This window comes from Physeter macrocephalus, unplaced genomic scaffold (assembly GCF_002837175.3).
Source record: "Physeter macrocephalus isolate SW-GA unplaced genomic scaffold, ASM283717v5 random_15, whole genome shotgun sequence".
In the NCBI taxonomy this organism is placed as follows: Eukaryota; Metazoa; Chordata; class Mammalia; order Artiodactyla; family Physeteridae; genus Physeter; species Physeter macrocephalus.
This window is the reverse complement of record NW_021145301.1, coordinates 15,683-34,910: the sequence shown is the minus strand read 5'-3', so window position 1 is coordinate 34,910 and position 19,228 is coordinate 15,683. Positions and strand designations below refer to the sequence as shown.

The 19,228-nt window shown below is 55.7% G+C and overlaps 1 protein-coding gene across 2 annotated transcripts in view; it reads left to right on the top strand.

Moving 5' to 3' along the window:
• Window positions 1-68: 68 nt before the first annotated feature.
• The window catches only part of PDGFRB (platelet derived growth factor receptor beta), a 34,836-nt gene continuing 15,676 nt past the window's right edge, over window positions 69-19,228 (top strand). The window contains exons 1-4 of one of the 2 annotated variants that reach the window (XM_028483268.2): window positions 69-471; window positions 16,847-16,892; window positions 17,992-18,315; window positions 18,843-19,109. In XM_028483268.2, coding sequence (XP_028339069.1) covers window positions 16,853-16,892; window positions 17,992-18,315; window positions 18,843-19,109 — 631 coding nt within the window. In that variant the 5' untranslated portion in view covers window positions 69-471; window positions 16,847-16,852. Of the gene's footprint in view, window positions 472-16,846; window positions 16,893-17,991; window positions 18,316-18,842; window positions 19,144-19,228 lie in introns of those variants that run through there. The other variant, XM_028483271.2, reaches the window with a different exon arrangement.

Genomic DNA, 19,228 nt, shown 5'->3' with positions numbered 1-19,228 from the left:
GCAGCCTTTCCCCCAAAGTGGGGGGGCAGGGAAGCCCACGGTGGTGTGAGCTCCTGGGGCTGCCAGCAGCCCGCAGTCCCTGCCCGCCCAGTCTGGAGCCGGAGTGAAGGAGGGACTAGGAGGAGAGCGCCTGGGCCCCTCTGACCAGCGGCACCAGGCAGCAGCCTGTGCCCAGCGATACAGACAGACAGATCTAGGGCGGCCCCTCCTGGCAGCCCTGCTCCTCCAGAGGGATGCTTTGGGAGTGAGGCCACTCCTCACCCCCATAGGCCCTCACTCCCTCCATTCTCCTGAGGCTCTGGGAGCCTGCAAAGGTCCTCACTGCCCTCCTACCCTGCCGCTGCCCAATTTCGGGTCCAGCAAAGTCTTTCTGATAACAGGAGAGGGTAGGCAGTGAGGAGGTCTTCCTGGAGGGGGTGACAGCCCAGAGCCCAGGACCTTGCCCACACTTCAGAAGGCATCAGCAGCAAGGTAAGTGCTGGGAAGAGGAGGGAACCCCAGCGCCCTGTCCTGTCCCCTTGTCCCAGACTGCGACTTCTTGGGTAGGTCAAAAAATGGAAAATATTTTTAACCAAACCAGGTGGGAGGAGGCCGGGGAGGCTGTCGGTGACATCAGGGCTGGAGGAGCCAGCTCTCTCCTGCTCAGGCTGCTTCTGGGGTCGGTGCCCCCTGCCCTCATCAAACAAATCCCAGAGGTTTCTGGGTGCCGAGCAGGGGTGGGGGTGGGGGGGCTCCAAAGCAAAGCACCGCCTGTTAGGGGGTGGCGGGGAGAGCTGGGAGGGGTGTGAGAGGGGAATTGAGAGATGGCCAGCAGGGTACATGGCAAGAGGACCTAGCAGGGAACGGGGACCTCAGATCCACTGCCTATGTCCCTGGGCCCAAGCCTAGTCCCTAAGAATCTGTCTGGCTCTAGGCCCGTCGGCCGCCAGGCAACCTCTCAGGATTTAAATGGATTTGCAAATTTTCCAGATTCCTAAGATGTCCTTCCAAACCCCCAGCGGCTGGGAAAGTGCGAAGGCGAGGGGGCCATGGCAGGCCCGTCCTAACAGTTACAGTCATGCAGCCTGGGTTGGGGGTTTGGGATCTGGCAGTCAGATCTGGGGGCCCCTCTGTGAAGAAGCGGGGTTGGCTGCTGGGCCTTTTCCTCTGGTCCCAGGCAGCTGCTCAGGCCTCCTCACTGTCTCCCTCCTTCTCCGCTCCATCTTAAAATATGAATCTGATTCCTTCTGTGAGTCTCCCTAGTAGAAGGTGCCTATAGAAAGCCCAAACTCCTAAGAGCGGCTGCCACTGATTGACACTTACTGCATGCCAGGACCATGTGGAGTGTTTTATAAGCATGATCTCATGTAACGCTCACCAGCAAATCCAGAGGCAGGGACTGATTTTATACCCAATTTACGAGTGAGGAAACTGAGGCTCACAGCAGCCACAAAACTGTACCACACAGCTAGTAGGTGGCAGAGCTCAGGGAGATAGTAACCTCCCTGCCCCATCACGCCAGACTTGGGCTTTGTGTTCCTGCCGGTCAGATCCCAGGATTCCCGGAAGGAATCTTCATCATCCTGCCAGTGGGCATGCCCTTCCTTACCACTTTCCCTTTTCCTTCAAGGACCCTCCCTATTCTACCTCCTCCAGGCAGCCTTCCCAGGTTCTTCTAGTCTTCCAAGAGCTTACCATGCCCGCCATCCTGGAGCCTTGTTGCTTGACCCTCTCTTTCTGTTCGTGTTCTGTTTACACATCAGAGATTGTCTGGGCCCCAGGCTACCCCATCTTGTGTTCTGGCCCCAGTGTTCCCAGGAGGCCAGTGGGGCTGAGAAAATGTGGTTGTGAAGGGGAGGAGGGACTGTCTGAAGACCTTGTGTTCCCCAGGGTGAGCCCAGAACACAGGCCTCTTGTCTTCCTTCAGGTGCCTTTCCAGAACCTTATGTGTGTCCCCTAGACATTTTCCTATATGTCAAGGGGGGGAGTGCCCCTGCCTCTGTGATCCCAAAGTGCACAGAGGCCTCTAACAAGATCTTCTGAAATCAGGCAGTCCTCCCCTGCCTCCAAGCATCAGGGCCCTGAATCCACAGCACTTGGGGACATGCAGACCATGTTGGTCACCATCATGGAGTGCTTACCCTGTGCTGGGCACAGAGCCTGGAACCTCGTACGCCTTATAATCCCCACAACAGGTTTTTGGAATCGGTATTATTCTTACCCCTGTTTTGTTTTGTTCTTTACTGGAATATAATTGCTTTGCAATGGTGTGTTAGTTCCTGCTGTATAACAAAGTGAATCAGCTATACGTATACATATATCTTTCTGCTGTATAACAAAGTGAATCAGCTATATGTATACATATATCCCCATATCTCCTCCCTCTTGTGTCTCCCTCACACCCTCCTTATCCCACCCCTCTAGGTGGTCACACAGCACCGAGCTGATCTCCCTGTGCTATGCGGCTGCTTCCCACTAGCTATCTATTTTACATTTGGTAGTGTATGTATGTCCATGCCACTCTCTCACTTCGTCCCAGCTTACCCTTCCCCCTCCCCGTGTCCTCAAGTCCATTCTCTACATCTTTATTCCTGTTCTGCCCATAGGTTCTTCAGAACTTTTTTTTTTTTTAGATTCCATATACATGTGTTAACATACAGTATTTGTTTTTTCTTTCTGACTTACTTCACTCTGTATGACGGACTCTAGGTCCATCCACCTCACTACAGATAACTTGACTTACTTCACTCTGTATGACGGACTCTAGGTCCATCCACCTCATTACAAATAACTCAATTTCGTTTCTTTTTATGGCTGAGTAATATTCCGTTGTATATATGTGCCATATCTTCTTTATCCATTCATCTGTTGATGGACATTTAGGTTGCTTCCATGTCCTGGCTATTGTCTTACCCCTGTTTTGAAGACAAGGAAAACAAGGCTCAGAGAAGCTAAGTGACTTTCCCAGGGTCACACAGTTAGTTGGTAGAGTTGGTATTTAGGCCAAGGTCTGCCTGAAACCAAAGACTTAACCCCCTTGCTCCCAGGGAGCCCCTGGTCAGAGCGGAGAGTCTCCATCCTCCCACAGAGCCTGCTCCTGGCTCCAGCACTTTCTCCAGCAGAAAGATTAGCTTCAGGCCCGACCTGCTCCCAGGTCCACCCGGGCCCTGGCTTGGTCCTGAGTGAGGAAGGAGACCATCTGGTGAGTCCCCTCCCTTCAGTGGTGATCGGGCAGCCCTCCCTCCTCTGTGGGAAGAAGAGCTGAGACTTCTAATTGCCCACAGATGTGGGGCAGCGGAAAGCACCGTGGATTCAGAGTCAGGAGACCCAGCGCTGGTCCTGGCTCGACTCAAATCCACTGTGTGGCCAACCTCAGGCCCCCACGTCCTCTTTCTTGCTGCGTCCGCATCTGGAAGGCAGTGGGCACGGTGGGTAAACAACACCAGGTTTGGGCATCTGATGAGCCCCCCTTGGCTCTGACTGACTGTGTGACCCTGGGCTAGCGCTCTGCCTCTCTGGACGTCAGGCCCCTCCTCTGTGAGCAGTAGGGTAGGATGCAGGGTCCACAAAGTAATAATACAGATAAGGTGCTTAGCACAGTTCCTGCATCTCCTGGGGCTGGACTTAATGCCAAAGGCTAAGAGAGAGCAGCAGCTCTCCCCACCTCCTGCACGGGATGACCTGGCTGTGAAATTGGTCTGCACCTCGTGAAGTGCTATGTCCACAGAAGGGAAGGGACCTGGGCACCATGGGTGTGCTAAAGGCTCAACTCTATCCTCCAGGTACAGTCTGGCTCTGAGATCAGCTGCCTTCTAGGTTGAAGGAGGGGACTCTGGAGGGGACTCTGGGTGCTTTGCTCAGGACAGGCTACTGAGTGGTGAGGAGGGAGGAAGGAATGAGAGAGGCCCCAGATATTCCTGAAATGTACCCCCTCACCCCATTTCTGGCACATGGTTCAGAACCCTGCAGGCAGTGGACCCTTGGAAGGGGGAGATCTTCCTGCCCTGTTTTCCACAGCTCCTGCAACCCTCCACCATGTCTCCCCAGCATCAGAGCTTGTAACGCCTCAACTGGGAAGCCATGTGTGCAGGATGACAGACTTGGGACCAGCCCTCTCTGAGCACTTTCATTGTGCTTTACATCCATTACCATCAAGTCCACTGCTGTATTCCTTAGTGCTTGGAACAGGCCTGGCATTCAGTGAGTGCTTAATAAATATTTGCTGAACTAATTTAATCATCGCAAACCACGTCGAGGAGTGGATATAAACTCTCCATTTTACAGATGAAGAAATGCCCAGAGAGGTTAAGAGGTTAAGTCAGTTGCCCAAAGTCCCACAGCCAGGATGTGATGGAGCCAGGATTTAAACCGGGTGTTTTTGACTCCAGAGTCCACGATTGAGAGGCTGGGTGGATTCTGGGTCTCGGCTGTGGTGCCCCTCAGAGGTCCAGAGGTGGTCATCAGACCCAGGAACCCATCCTGTGCGACTGTGGGTGAGTCAGTCCCTCTCTGGGTCTCAGTTTTCCCATCAGTAAAACAAGGAGGTTGAACAAGATGATCTCTGAGCTCCTTTCAGCCCTAAAACAATTCCAGGATTCCAAGCCACACCAGTCCAGATTGGCAGCTGCACAAGCTCTGTTGTGTACTCAGGGATCATGCATATTTAACTTCACAGTGAAAGGGTTTTTTCTTACCCTTTTTCTACACATTACAGAAAGTGGTCGGGATCGATGACCGCTAATGGAAAACGGTGCCCTATAACAAGGAGGAGGAACATTCTGACAATCAGAGCGGCCTGTTAATGCACTCAGTTTCTTGGGGAGCTCTGAGGTCGTGTTTTCCCAGAGCCCACAGCCCTATTTTCCTGGGATACTGAGGAAGGAGGGTCAGGAGGAGTGCCTGTGAGGGGGTGTGTGTGGATGCTGTGACCCTTTGCTGATTTTCGAACTTCATGGGCTCTGATTTCAAAAGGAAGCAAGGCTTTGGCCCACGGTAGATGAATGAGTGATGGGCTCCAGAGGCAAGGGAATGGATGCAGAGACCCACCTCTAATGGGAGGAGTGTGGAATTCACACACTGTTGCTTCCAGTGTAGAAGCCCCTCCCAAGACTTCAGGCCCAGAACCCTCAGGCAAAACAGCTTCCTGAACACCCCAGGCCGTGACCCCAGGATCCGCCTTTCCCAGATGCTTTCTGGGACCCTCCAGCCCAGCCTAGTGCAGGAGGTTGAAAATCAAAGTGTATTGCTTTAACTGCATTAGTACCCTCTCTTCTCCTCGCTTCAGATCAGAGCTATTTAATGTCCCAGGTGTCCAAAACCTTTCATCTGCCAGAGGTACCCGCTTCTCTGCCCTGTGATGGAAAGGGTTGTCGCTTGGGAGGTAGGGGCAGCAGGGCCGGGGAGGTCAGATAGTTCCTGAAGGTCAGAAGTGAAAAGGATTATGGGGATCACTGTGTTCAACTTCCTTACTATATGCATGGGAAACTGAGGTCCAGAGAAGAGGAGGGACGTGCCTCAGGTCCTACAGGTTGTCAGTGATAGCACTGAGCCCAGGACCCAGCCTGCAGGTCTGGACTTTCCTCTGTGCCAGCGCATGTGGTGAATCTTCACCATCCACCTCTGTGGTCCAGGGATTAGGCTCCAGCTCTCCCCGGGGTGAGGCCACAGGGCAGAGTTTTGGCTGAAAAGGAGCAACACCATCCCGATGAGGGATGGGAACCCCTCTGGGTAGTCTTGTGGACCATGGAGCCTTTGGTTACATCACTTCTCCATTCTGGCCATAATTTCCTTTTACATAAAGTGATGGGGTGGGGGCCAAGGGGACAGCTCAGTGACCCCAGAGGTTCCATCCAGCTCTGTTCTTAGCCCCTGAGAGCTCCTGCCAGCCTTTGTGTGGCTATTTCACCTGTTGTTGCTGCCCTGGTTACCTTCTGTCCTGGGAAGTGGAATCATAAGGGCTGTGACATGCCCTCTTCTAGCTTCTCCACTCCTGAGGCTGAGCCTAAGTGGTCATGGATGGTGGGGGCGGGGGAGTTCCAGAGTCAGCCCCAGAGGGCAGGGCTCAGATTGACAAACCTGTCACTGAAGCTCTAAAGGTAAAGGCTCAGGTGTGACTCGGTGGACCGTGGGCTACTCCTGTCTTAACTGTATTTGTGTCCTTATCAGCCCCCAGGCTGGGGCCTTTCTGCTGAATGGATAATGAAAGAGTGATAAATAAGTGTATGGGAGAGATGGATAAACAGGTTGGTGGATGCCTGCATGGATGGATGAATGGACAGACAGATGGCCTCCCCTTTAGTCCAGGGAGCAGGGGTGACTTCAGGAGCATTCAGCACGTGCAGTCACAGCGGGCTCCACGCTTAGAAGGGCCTAGCATTGCCTTGAAATGCTGAATAGTTTTTTGTTTGTTTGTTTGTTTTTTTGCGGTACGCGGGCCTCTCACTGTTGTGGCCTCTCCCGTTGCAGAGCACAGGCTCCGGACGCGCAGGCTCAGCGGCCATGGCTCACGGGCCCAGCCTCTCCACGGCATGTGGGATCTTCCCGGACCGGGGCACGAACCCGTGTCCCCTGCATTGGCAGGCGGATTCTCAACCACTGCGCCACCAGGGAAGCCCTGAATAGTTTTTTAACAAGGGTCCCTGCATTTATATTTTGCACTCAGCCCCGCAAATTATATAGCTGGTCCTGCCAGGGAGGTCAGGCTGGGTTTGAGATGGCTTCATCCCTGAGACTGGTCTCGCTGCCTCCACTGTCCCCATTCCAATCCACGCCCTCCCACAAAATGCCAACCTACTCCTGTCACTCTCCTTTGTGGAGGCCCCCCATCCCCATAAGGGCTTGGATTTGCACCATTGTCACTGCCCAACCAGCAGCTAGCCCTCTACTCTCACTGTCAATACCCTGACAAGTTGGCTTCCCAGTGCCTCCAGGGCAGAGGCCCAAGTCCTTACTCAGCACCCCAAACTTTTCCCAGAGTGGCCTCTGCCCTTCTTCTCTGCCCATGCCCTGCCGCTTTGCTGAAGAGCCCCAGTTTCTAGCCTAACAGATCTCTCTCTGCCACCACCCGGATGCCTCGCGATCTCCCCCTTCCCTAACTGCTGATGCAGAGCTTCTGTGGAATACCCTTCCCTGGCATCGTCCACCAGAGAACCCAACTGAAGGCCACCCTCTCCCCCCTTGAAATCGTCCTATAATCATAATAATTACCATTTACTGGGCGCCTGTTATACGTCAGGAGCCTTTCATCATCATCTCTAACCCTCACAGCAATGGAAAAGGGTATCTCTTCTGCTGTTTTGCAGAAAATTGGGACTCAGGGAAGTTAAACTCAGAGAGGTCACATGTTTATGAGGTAGTAGAACTGGGACTTTGACCTGGATTAAGTGGCTTCTAGCTGGGACTGTGGCCCCTGGCCTGGCTGAGCCCCTCCATGTATTTTCACTGCCCCGGGAGACGTCAGGCACAGCCTGCTGGCATCAGGGTCCCATATGTCTCTGCTGCCCCCTCACCAGCCCGTCCCATCACCTCCCTGGAGGGGAAGGGTCACCATCGCCTGCCTATCCCAGTTTCCCAGCCCAGGGAGTGCTGAGTTTTTAGGGGGCAGCTGAGGACCAGAAGAGCTGACTCTACACAGACATTTGATCTCTCATGCTGGGTAAGCATCTATTGAGCACCTACTGCAAGCCTCATCCCATATGAGGAACTTGAAGACATCCCCCAAATTGTTAGATGGGTTTCCTCATTTGTGAAAAATGAAACTAAGGGGCCAAGACAAAGGTAGAAGAAAGAGCTGGTTGGCAGACAGTGGACTGGGAGTCATTAGACTTGGGTTCTGGTCCTGGGTTGGCCTTTAAATCCTTGAGTGCGCCAGGAGGAGAGCCGACCCTACCCAAGCTGAGCCTGCTGACAATACCAATAACAACCGCAGCTACCCTTCCTGGCTTTCCCATCACCCCATTTCCCACACGCATCCTTTGCTGACAAGCTTAGCCTAGCAGGGTCTCAAGGCCAGCAAGTGAGTGAATGAGTGAGTGACTTATTCTCCCGTGAGTGAATGAAGAACAGTCACGTGGCCACTGACTTGGCCGAGAGCTTTGCGCCAGGCCCTGCTCTGAGTATTTTCCTTGTATTAACTCATTCAAAGGCCTTGACAACTCAATGACGAGCCCTGACTTACAGATGGGAAACCCGAGGCACGGGGAGGCTGAGTAACAGTTAAGTGGGAGACTCAGGGTGAGCGACTGGAGGAAGGGGTGAAAGAACAGATGCTGGGAAAGCCAGAGGGGAGTGAAACGTGGGCGTTTTCTCCCCTCTGGCTCTGCTGCCCAGGAGGGCTCTGAGGGGAATCTCAATGCTCCGTAATTGGCAGCAATTAGCGGCAGCTTCTCCTTAGCTAGCTGCCCTGCCCGATGTGCGGGCTCTGGGCTGCTGGGGGAAGGCCGCGTGCTGGTGAGTCAGTCTGAACGGACGAGGCCTGCCCCCTGCCCACTTGGCTCTGAGAACCATTCTATGTGTGGCCCCCACCCCGGCCCAGGGCTGATCTCGGGCTGGCAGCAGCCAGGGGAACAGAAGGTTTGCTTGTCTGCGCCTGCTGCGCCCCCCTCCCCAGCCTCAGCCTGGAACCCCTCTCAGGGGCTCCTCTGGCTGCCAGGGCCTGACGCTCCCCGTTGCCATGGCACCGGCTGGAGATGAGACTCTGGGGGTTGGCTGCGGGGGGCGGGTTTCAGGGAGGGCAGCCAAGGGATGGTGGAGGCCTGGAACTCTGCAGCTACAGAGGCCCCCAGGCCCTCTGTGAACAGTGGAAGGGGTGCTGGAGCTTCAGCAGGGGCAGGGCTGGACCCTGAGCGCAGCAGGCCTGTGGCAGAGCTGGCCACGCACCTAGCCTGACTACCGGGATGCTCTTTCTCAGAGGCGTCTGGGACAGGCCTCATGGTAGACCAGAGACCTGCTTGGGCACTGCCTCTGCCAGACCCAGGCTGTCCTCAGCAGAGACTCCTCTCCTCAGCCTAGACGCTGACCCTCAGACTCTGCAGTGACGTCGCAGAAAGGTTCTGAGTTCTATCCTGACTTGACTTCCAAATTCCTGGGTGAGCTGGGGTAGATCCCCTGCTTGCTCTGCCCCTCAGTGAGGGAGGGACAGGACTGTAACCTCTGAGGATCCCTCATCCCTGAGAGCCTGGATTCAGTGCAGACCCCATTAGGGTGAACCCATGTGGGAGTGTTTCTCTGTGATCAGACCTGTTTCTGGGCAGAAGCTAGGCAGCCTAGCAGAGCAGTTAAGAATACAGGTTTGGAGTCAGATGGGCCGGAGTTTGCATCCCAGCTTATCATTGGCTTATTACTTATTGGCTGTGTGACCTTGGGCAAGTTGCCATACCTCTCTGAGACTTAGTTTCCCCCTCTGTGAAATGGGAATAATGATTGTATCCTCCTCACAGGATTGTTGTGAGGATAAAACAAAATCCCCAGGTCATCTCATTTAGCAGAGTGCCTAGCTCTGAATTAGTAAGGGCTTTTGTTTGTTTTCAGATTGTGGAGCATCAGAAAAATGAATGGGAAGAAAAACATCCTTGTTGCAGGGTGGGGGGCATTGGCATTGGTGAATGGAAGCAGGACCAATGGGTAGAGGATACGATGAGACAGATTGTGCTCAGTGGAATAAAAATTTTCAAATAGTCTGACCTCTGAGGATCCTGGGCTGTCCAAGAATGGAATGGGCTGCGGGTGAGGTAGTGAGATCCCTATCATGGGAGGTGTGCAATTAGAGGCTGGACAACCCCTTTGTTTGCAGAGAGGATGGGGGAGATGTGAATTGGGAGTATGTACAGCCCCTCCCAGCCCTAAGATTATAGGGCTCTGTGAAAGATGGTGTGACTTTCTCCCCCCCTTATCCTGCCAGGTTCGCCTGGCTGAAGGAGACTGAAGGAGAGGTTGGAAAACAGAGGGTGAAAGAATAAACCTGGTGAATTGTATATTGAGCTCGTACTGTGTGCCAGGCACAAGCTTGACATCTTTGCCTCCTGCCTGAGACAGGCTGTCACATGAGTGTTGAGCCTGTGTGCTGTCAATCTGCCCAGGATAGAGCACCAGCTCCAGTACTGGTGAAATCGTTGGGCAAACGGTTTGACCACTCACTCTGTGCCTTGCTTTCCTCATGTGTAAAATGCAGAAGCAACACTGATGTCATGGATTGTTCTGAGATCATTCACATTCAGGCCTTAGCCCAGGCTTTGGGTGATAAGAACTAAATCATAGGTAGTTATTCTTCTTGTTGTTGTTATTTTCAAGGCCTTCTAAGTCCTTGTTCCTTTTTGAAGGGGTCACTGGGGCCTAGCTGGGATCCAGAGGACTCTAGTCCAGGGATCACTGGGCCTGGGCAGAGCCAGGCCATATGGGCCAGGGAGTGGCCATGGGGATGAACAGGGAGGCCAGCGAGGCGCCGGGGGAGGCAAGCAGTGTTTGCTCGGCAGGCGGGTGGACAGGCGTGTGCAGTGGGCCTCCCTCCCTCCCTCCCTGACCTCCTTCTCAGGGCCGCTTCCCAGCCCATGTGGAGACCCAGGCCCCCTCCCCTGGGCCCCCAGCGGCCATGAGGCACACACTGAGCGCTTTCCCATGAACTGTTCCAAGTAGCTTGGCCTGCTCCCCCTACCCCCAAGTGCGGGTGAGGGGGTGTGCAGCAGGAGCGGGGGCTCGGACTGGGGGGATCAGCCCGTTCTTTATCAGCCTGACTCCAATCCAGACAGATGTTTCATCTTATTTTGAACTTCCAGAAAATAGGTCATTTCTTTCCATTGTGTCCCTGGGGAGGCCTCCTGGGGAGAGGAGCACAGAATGAGTGACAAGAGCATGGGGGCCTCACTTGGGCCCCTGGGGAGCTGGGAGGAAAGCATCCTCCCCCCTCTGTCATAATGAGCCATCTGTCAGCAGGGCCAGGGCTTGAAGGGTCTTAAAGGCTGGGCTAAGAAGCTGGCCTTTACTTAGGGCGGATGGAGAGCCATGGAGGTGCCAGGGAAGGACATGGTCAGATGGGGATTTCAGAAATGTTCCTCTGGCTAGGCTGTGAGAACAGGCAGGAGGGGACAGACTGGAGGTGATAGGGGAGGGGTTGGTACAACGGGGCAGGCAGAGGCCACCAAGTTTCTGCTGGAGGGGGCGGGGGTAGAGGCATCAGATTGACAGTTCATGGAACTAGCACTGTTCTTCCACTCACTTGGACTTCCAGAACAGCTGGATCCCATGCCAGGCCCCAGCTTAGCTGATTTCTGCTGCTTTGTTTGGGAGACCTCATAGGTACCTAGAAAGCAGGAAGGTCCTCTGGGTCTAGAAGCAGCGTGGCAGAGAGTTGGGCCTGGGTGATCAAGCTGCATCACTGTGTGATTTGGGGCAGGTTGCTCACCCTCTCTGACCTCCATGTGATCCTGAGGTCTGTGGGGAGATTCAGTGTGTAGGGTGGAGTGCTGAACCTTTAGCGGCAGAAGGGGCACAGGACCGAGAGGGGCAAGTGAGAGCCACGTAGCCTCAGCCCCTTCCCAGCTTTCTATCCACTTCCCGTAACTATCTCCCAACCCAACGGAAACTGCTCTCCTTCCTGGCTCCCAGGATGGGGTTCCCTAACTGTGTTGCAAGATTGTACCTATAACTCAGCCCACTAGGGGTAAACCCACATGGGCCACACTCTCTGCCATCACTCTTGTACTTTTCCAACCGCTGGCGGGAAGACTCAGTCTCTGGCTCCAGATGCCTCTTGCCCCTACACACGCCCAGGACTGGAGCTGGCTGCCTTCTTCGAGCTGAGTCATGACATCCTGGCTAGGGCCTCTCCCCCGCACCCTACCCCCACCCCAGCATTCTAACTCAGCACAGCTTCTTCCAGAGCAGGGTCCTGAGAGTCACACCATGTCAGCCCCAGGAGTGTTCCTAGGACAGCCCTGCCCACCCTGTGTACAGATGGGGAAGCTGAGGCTCAGAGAGGGGCAGGACCATATAAGCAGGTGACAGAGCTGAGCTAGAACCCACATCCCTTACTCTCAGCCGAAGTTTGTGTCAGGGGCTGTGAAGTGTTGTGGTGTGGAGGAGAGAGGACTAGACCACCGGGCAGGAGACCGGAGTCTGTGTCCCCCTGCTGCCAGCAACTTAGCAAGTCACCTCCTCTGAGTCTCTTTCCAGTCCCCGCCAGGCTGGGACAATGCAGGGAAGGTGATATAAAGGTCTGTGTGTAGCAAGGGGGGTTGGTATCCTGTGGGGACGGAGGGAACAGAAGCTGTGGTTTGAACCCTAGGTCCTGAGCTGCCAGCCTCACAGCTGAGCCGGGGCTGGAGGCAGGGGCTGCCCAGTCAGGTATGCTTCAGTGCCCCATTGGCCAACTGAGCCCAGGATTGCCTAGGTCAAAACACTGAGACCTATCCCTGTCCTTTTCCAAGCCTCAGTTTCCCCATCTGTACAGTGGGGCACGGTAAGGGGGCTGGATCAGATAGCTGGTCCCTGAGGGCCTCGGAGCTCTGACATTCCAAGACTCTGACCCCATGGCCGGGCCTCCTCCTCCCTCTGGCATCTTGTTTATTCAGAGCATCCCTGGCCCAAGACTGCTGGCCTTAAGCACCCGCTTCTCCCTGAAGCAGGGCTTCCTCCCACCCCCATTTCACTGCTATTTCTGCCCAGCCTGTTCCCCACCTCCAGACTGAGTGTCCCTGTGTCCACTCAGATATGCAGCCCCTCCATATTCTAAACTAGCTCAGTGCCAGCTCCCAATCCTTCTCCTCTGCCACATTCTCATCTCAGAAAATGGTATTGTGCCCCCAGCACACACACACTCCTGCCCCCTAGTACTCTAAGCCAGACACAGGGGTGGGGCTCACTTAGGATACCTCTCTCTCCAGCCCCCCTACATCAGATCACCAAGTCCTGTCATTCTGGGCTGGATAAATCTCAGTCCGGTCTGTTTCCATCAGTCCCCTCTGGCCTCAGCCCAGCCAAACCCAGTAAACAGAGTAATGGTGGCAGAGCAGTCCGCCTTGGCTCAATCTCTGCTCTGTGTTCCTAGGCAACTTCCATAAGCTCTCTCTGCCTCGGTTTCCCCATCTAAAATGGGACGATCCTTGTATCTACCTCATAGTGTTGTCTGAGGAACAAGTGAGTAGATCTATGTCAAGTGCTCAGAACGGCACCTGGCACAGTAAGTACACGACACGTGTTGGATCTGTGGCTTGTCTGTGCCCGCATGTGCACGTGTGTTCAGGTGAGTTTGGGGTACCGTGTGCACATGCTCTGTGCGTGTTGTATGTGCACAGCTTTTCTTGTACCGGGTATACATGTGACTTGCCGCGCATGTGCGCACCTCACATGGGCACGTGGGAGAGCACAGAGGCTGCAGTCTGGGCGCCGTGGAGCTGCGTGCGTGCGCGTGTGGGTGTGCACGTGTCTGGTGCCAACGTGAGGGCTGGGCACACACAGGGCCCACTGCACACGGGTGTGTCTCAGAGCAGTGTGTGAACGAGCGCGTAGGCAGGAGCCTGTGCTGTGTGTGCACGTGCTCTCCGTGTGCAAGCCTCCCCCACTGGCAGCCATGCAGCACACCCCCGCCCCCAGCCTGCCTGTGTCGTGGGAGCCTCGGGACCCCGAGGGAGGGAAGCTGCTGCTAGCGGATGTGGCCAAGATGGACTGGATTTATTTAGATTAAGGCGGTGGGAAAGGAGTGGAAGCTTGTATGAGCAGGAAGGAGAGAAGGCTGGGGCTCTCACAGTGACTCCTCAAGCACGCTTGCTCTCCTGGGCTTGGGGTCCTCTGCTCACTTGGGGTTCTCCCCTGGACCAAGGGGGGGTTCCTTCTGACTCACTGTGAGGAGCTGGGCAATTACCTCATCTTTGGACCTCTGTACCCCAACCTGGCCAAAATAGGAGGAATCACGAGAACTCACCTCATGTGCAAAGGGGGGGATCTCTGAGGGTCCCCTCCCTCTCTCTGCTCCAAGGGCCTCCCCAGGCAGGAGAGTTTGGCAGGAAGGGGGATGCCTCCTCCCTGACTAAGACACCCACCTTGTCCCAGGTGGTTCCTCCTTGGAGCGCAGCCCTGCCCCTGAAGAAGGGGAGTGGTCACAGGCAAGTCCTCCACCCCCATATCAGCCACCTGGGCCCCTCTGGGGTCGGCTGGAAACACAGCAGCCCCTGGGAAGCACAGAAGTCTATAAGGCATTGGATGGACAACTGGGGGTGTCAGGGAATCATCCAAAATGGCCCAGGAGGTCATGTCCCAAGCCCCACTCTGGTTCTTCCCAGTCTACCGGCCTGTGGCCCACACCACGCTTCCCCCTGCCACCTCCTGAGTGTCCACATCACCTGTTTATTTGTCTGGAAGTCACCTGAAAGACTGAAGTCCAGAGACGGAAGCAACTTGTCAAAGTACACACAGCAAATCTGGGACCAAATGGTCAGGGGATTGAATCCATGGAATGAGATGGGTTATGGATTCTCAGTCTACGTCAGCCTCAGGAATGTTGCCCTTCCTCTCATCAGTCCCTATGTCCCCAAACCACCCCAGCAGAAATAACAGTGACTAGAATCTTCTCTCTGGCAGTCTTAGAGCAGGATGGCTCTTTGAGATGACCCATCCAAACCTCTCCCTGTGTGGATGGGGAAACTGAGTCCCGGAGAGGGCTGGAGACACACTCAGTCTCAGAGTAGGTCTGAAGCCCTATGTGAAATGCTCATTTCATAAAGAGAGAAGCCAGTCCAAGATCCCTGGTTGTCTCCCGAAGGTGGCTGCACTCTCCCTGAGCTCCTGTGCCCAGCCCATCCTCTCCCTGCAGCCTGATTCTGTCTTTTTGCTGTGTGACTGGGCCATGACTCTGTCCGTCTCTGGGCCTCTGCTGCCCGTTCAAGAAGGCCCCTCCCAGCTCAGAGTCTCAGGGACTCTAAGCCCCCTTAGCGCCAGGCCTAGCAGGAGAGGAGCCAGGGTCGGGGGTGTCGGGGGAGGCCACTTGCCCGCCCAGGGGCCCAGCCCACAGCCTTCCAGAGCCAGGCCAGTCCTAGTTGCCGTGACCTCCCATCTCCAGGCCAGCCGACCAAATTCCTCCTTTAGAATAATAAACAGTGTGGCCAGCCAGGGAGGCCAGGAGGGGAGGGGCAGGGAGGCTGAGATGACCCCCTCCCCCAGCCTCCGCTGCTAACGATTTTCTTTGGCTGAGATCTCTGGTAGGAAGGGGGGATGCAAAGGGGCACCCACCAAGGGACAGATAGGCCTCTGTGGTGGATGTTGGCTCCACCACGGCGCTGCTCCCTCCCGCTGGAAGAGGCCTGGCATCCAGCTGGAGGGCTGGGGCAGGAGGGATGGGAGAGGAGGGCACTGTGGAGGGGGCCTCAGATTGGCTGGGCTTTGCGTCTAAAGCAACTGGGAGAGGGGACCCTCAGGCAGGCTGGTCTGAAGAGATGGGGAGAACGATGAGGAGGAGAGCAGATTCATTCAGGGAGCTTCTTAGGGTGCTGGGCAGAGTTGAGACCAGCGATCCCCAAGCCAGGGCCCTTGCCTGTGTCCCATGACTAATGTGTAAATGCAGCCCTGTAAGTGGTATACAGGCCATCGTCCCATTTTGAGAGCTGGAGACTGAGGCCACTGAGATAGTGACGGGGCAGGAGGTAGCCCTGCTGGGGCTCAAACCCAGATCCCAGCCCTGGCATGGGAACTGAAAGGGGTGAGATGAGAGTGGAGTGGGGGCAATCGGTGTGTGTGGACTTAGGAGCCAGGTCAGGCAGGGCAGCCACTCAGGGAAGGCAGGAGCCCCACTCTCCCGGTTGCCTTGTCACCTGGTCTCTCCCACATTTCTTGCTCTATGACCCCCACCCACTTCTGGCCTTCTTCCTGTTGATCCTGCAGTCAGACCTTTGCAAGGCTGGCTATTGATGGTTATTTTGGACCCTCGGATGGGGCTGCCAAGGGCAGGGGTAGGGCAAAGACACATGCAGTGCGATCCATCTCTCTCCATGTCCCTGCTTCTGTCTCCCTCTGTGCCTCCATCACCCGGTGCTTCCTTTCTCTCGGTCTCTCCGCGTCTTGTCTTTGTCTTTCTGCCTCTATCATTCCAGTCCCTTTGTCTCCCTCCAGGACAAGCGCTGCTGTGTAGCCTTGGGCAAACTTCTTCCCCTCTCAGAGCCTCACTCTCCCCATCTGGACCCTGGAGGTGTGGGTGGGGGCTTTGGATTCAACAGTTTCCAAGGACCGCCGAATCCGTGCTGTGCGGGGTGGCCTCCCCTGGGCCCAGCCCCCGGCCCCTCCCTCCTGGGCCTCCCTGGGCAGCTTGGGGCTGAGTAAAGGGGGCCAGTGCGGGGGGGTGTCCCCCACATTCCACAGCCCCCGCTTCCCTCCCCAACGCCGCCTCCATTTCCTGTTGTGCTTCAGGAGCTGTGGGAGTTCTCCGGGTTCTGGCTTACCCCCTCCTTCTCCCCTAGGCCTTTCATCACACTTCCCCAAATATTTGTCCTGGCAGATAAGAGCCTGGTATTGGAACTGTCACCCGGAGGACAGGCTGTTAGACCTGGCGGGCCCCTGGACACCATCCAGCCCAAGACCCGCCCCCCACATACATGCAGAGAAACCAAGGCCCAGGGAGAAGCAGGGGGCTCAGCCGAGGCCATCAGGGAGGTAGAGGCAGAGCCACAGCAGGGTCCAGGCACCCTGTGAATGGGCCCGACACAGGGGAGGGAGCTCCTTGGGCATGAGTGCCCTCTTGGTGGGGGCTCTGAGTAGCCTTTGACTTTAGCCCGAGGGATCCAGAGGCTGGGTGGCTCAGGCTGGGGCTTACCCTGCAGGACCCAGGCAAAGATGGGCCCTGGCGCTGCCTCTGACTACTCTGGGCCCTGACCCCTGTTTAACTCTGCAGGATACCATGCGGCCTCCGAGTGCCATGCAAGCTCCTGTCCTCAAAGGTAGGTAGACTCGGGGCAGGGGTAGAAGGCCCTGGGGAGCCACCTAAGTAGGACCTGGAGCTGGGGGGGTGGTGCATGCCAGCACCAGGGCCCGGCACTGCTCTGCCCTTGACCTTCAGTTCCCTGCCTTTCCTGTTGCTCTCAGTGGAGGCCTCTTTCCACTGCCCACCCCTCAGCTCAGAGGCCTCAGTCGGCCTCTGCCTGCCCAGAGACATCAGCTCAAATCCTCGGCTTGGCCCTCCACACCCCATGTCCCCTCACCAGCAGTCCCCACCCCATTCCCTAACAGTCACCCTGGTCTCCCATCTCTTGTCAGCACTTGTTGGTACTAGTCTGGCCAGTCTGGTTCCAGTGGGGGACTCCCCTTCCCTGCCTGGACCCCTCATTGGCTGTAAGCTCCCAAGTCTGGGTGGGCTTCTCCAGGCAATCAATGCTGACCAGGCAATCAGTGACCAGCCAAAGGCCCACCCAAAGATGACTGACCCACTGGCTGAGCACCCACCCATCTAAGTGGGTGCTTATTTTCACCTCATGTTCCCTGCCGAAGTGGGCCAGGGTGGGGAGGGTGAGGCTTACAGAATCCTTCCCCAGGGGATGTCCGCAAGGGGAGGGGAAACCAATCATTTGACATCCCCCAACCCCCAGTCCCCTTCAGCCTCCAGGGGCCTTAATATCTTTCGTGCCCCCGTCTGCCTCACTCTGGACTACCTTGGCCACCACTTCCCCAAGCAGGGCCATCTCTGGGATTTGGGGCAGCTGCAGGGAAGAGGCTCAGAAAGTGACCTGGGAAGCAATGCAGGAACTGGAGGCCTGGGAATTGCTTCCCGAGGATTTCCTGATGCCTTTGAGAGAACATGCCTGCAGCCTGAAAGCTGCACTGCAGAAGGACTCCAAGGCTGGGGGTCTCTAGGAACTGAGATCAAGAGGCCAGGAGGCCAGAAGGAGTCCCTGGAGACCAGACCCTGGGCAAGCAGGTCTCAGAACCATGGGTTCCAGTCTGTGTTCTCTATGGATTAGGGAGGTGTGTTCTTCAGGGTCAGATGTGGGGAGAGGTGCTGATGCTCTTGTGCCCTGATGTCTGATGCCTCCTCTCCCAAAGGCCAGGTGCTGTTGCTGCCCTTGCTGTTGTTGCTGGGACCACAGGCCTCCTGGGGCCTGGTCATCACACCCCCGGGGCCAGAGCTTGTCCTCAATCTCTCCAGCACCTTTGTTCTGACCTGCTCGGGTCCGGCTCCAGTGATGTGGGAACGGATGTCCCAGAAGCCCCCACAGGAAATGACCACGACCCAAGACAGCACCTTCTCCAGTGTGCTAACACTGACCAATGTCACTGGGCTAGACACAGGAGAATACTTTTGTACCTACAAAGGCTCCCACGGGCTGGAGGCCAGTGAGCGAAAACGACTCTACATCTTTGTGCCAGGTGAGGGCCCCGGGCCTGTGTACTCACTCCCTTGTTCCTCTTGTCAACTGCAGGCATCTGGGGGAAGCTAGAAAGTGCCTTACTGATATGGTGAAACACAGCTGTCTCAGAAATGCAGATGAATCAGGGAATCCAGCCTGGTTCAGTCCAGGAGTATGTTCACTCCCACCCCTTGCTCTGAATATTTGTCTGCTCCCTGCCAGCCCACCCCATTCCTGGTTCCCAAGAACTCTGCATTCTCAGCTGGTTCCAGTATGCACCTTCTTAGCCTCCACATCTCATTTTCCCCATTCTCCAAGCTCCAGGTACCAGCTGCCCTTCAACTTGCAACTTATCTTCTTTCTCAGGCCAGTGCTGTCCATATCAAACGCTAAAGCTAGAAGGGACCTCTGAGAGCATGATTATTCTGTAGTGGGTAGACTGAGGCCCAGAGAGAGAAAGAGACCTGTTCAAGGTAACAGAGCAAATCAGGGCATAGTCAGAAACCCAGCTCCTCTGACTCGTATTCTTGGCTTCACCTATGGCAGATCCCACCGTGGGCTTCCTCCCTGTTGACCCCGAGGAACTATTCATCTTTCTCACGGAAATAACTGAGACCACAATTCCATGCCGAGTGACGGATCCGAGACTGGTGGTGACGTTGCATGAGAAGAAGGTGGATGTTCCGCTGCCCATTGCCTATGACCACCAACGTGGCTTCTCTGGTACCTTTGAGGACAAGACCTACGTCTGCAAAACCACCATCGGGGACAGGGAGGTGGATTCGGACGCCTACTATGTCTACAGCCTCCAGGGTGAGCCCCCTTTCTGGCCTGGTGCTCAGCAGAGGCAAGTATGACCCTCCACAGAGGTACAGACCTTTTCGGGTAATACAGTGTGCAATTCCATTTTTCACTGAATTCTCACTACAGCC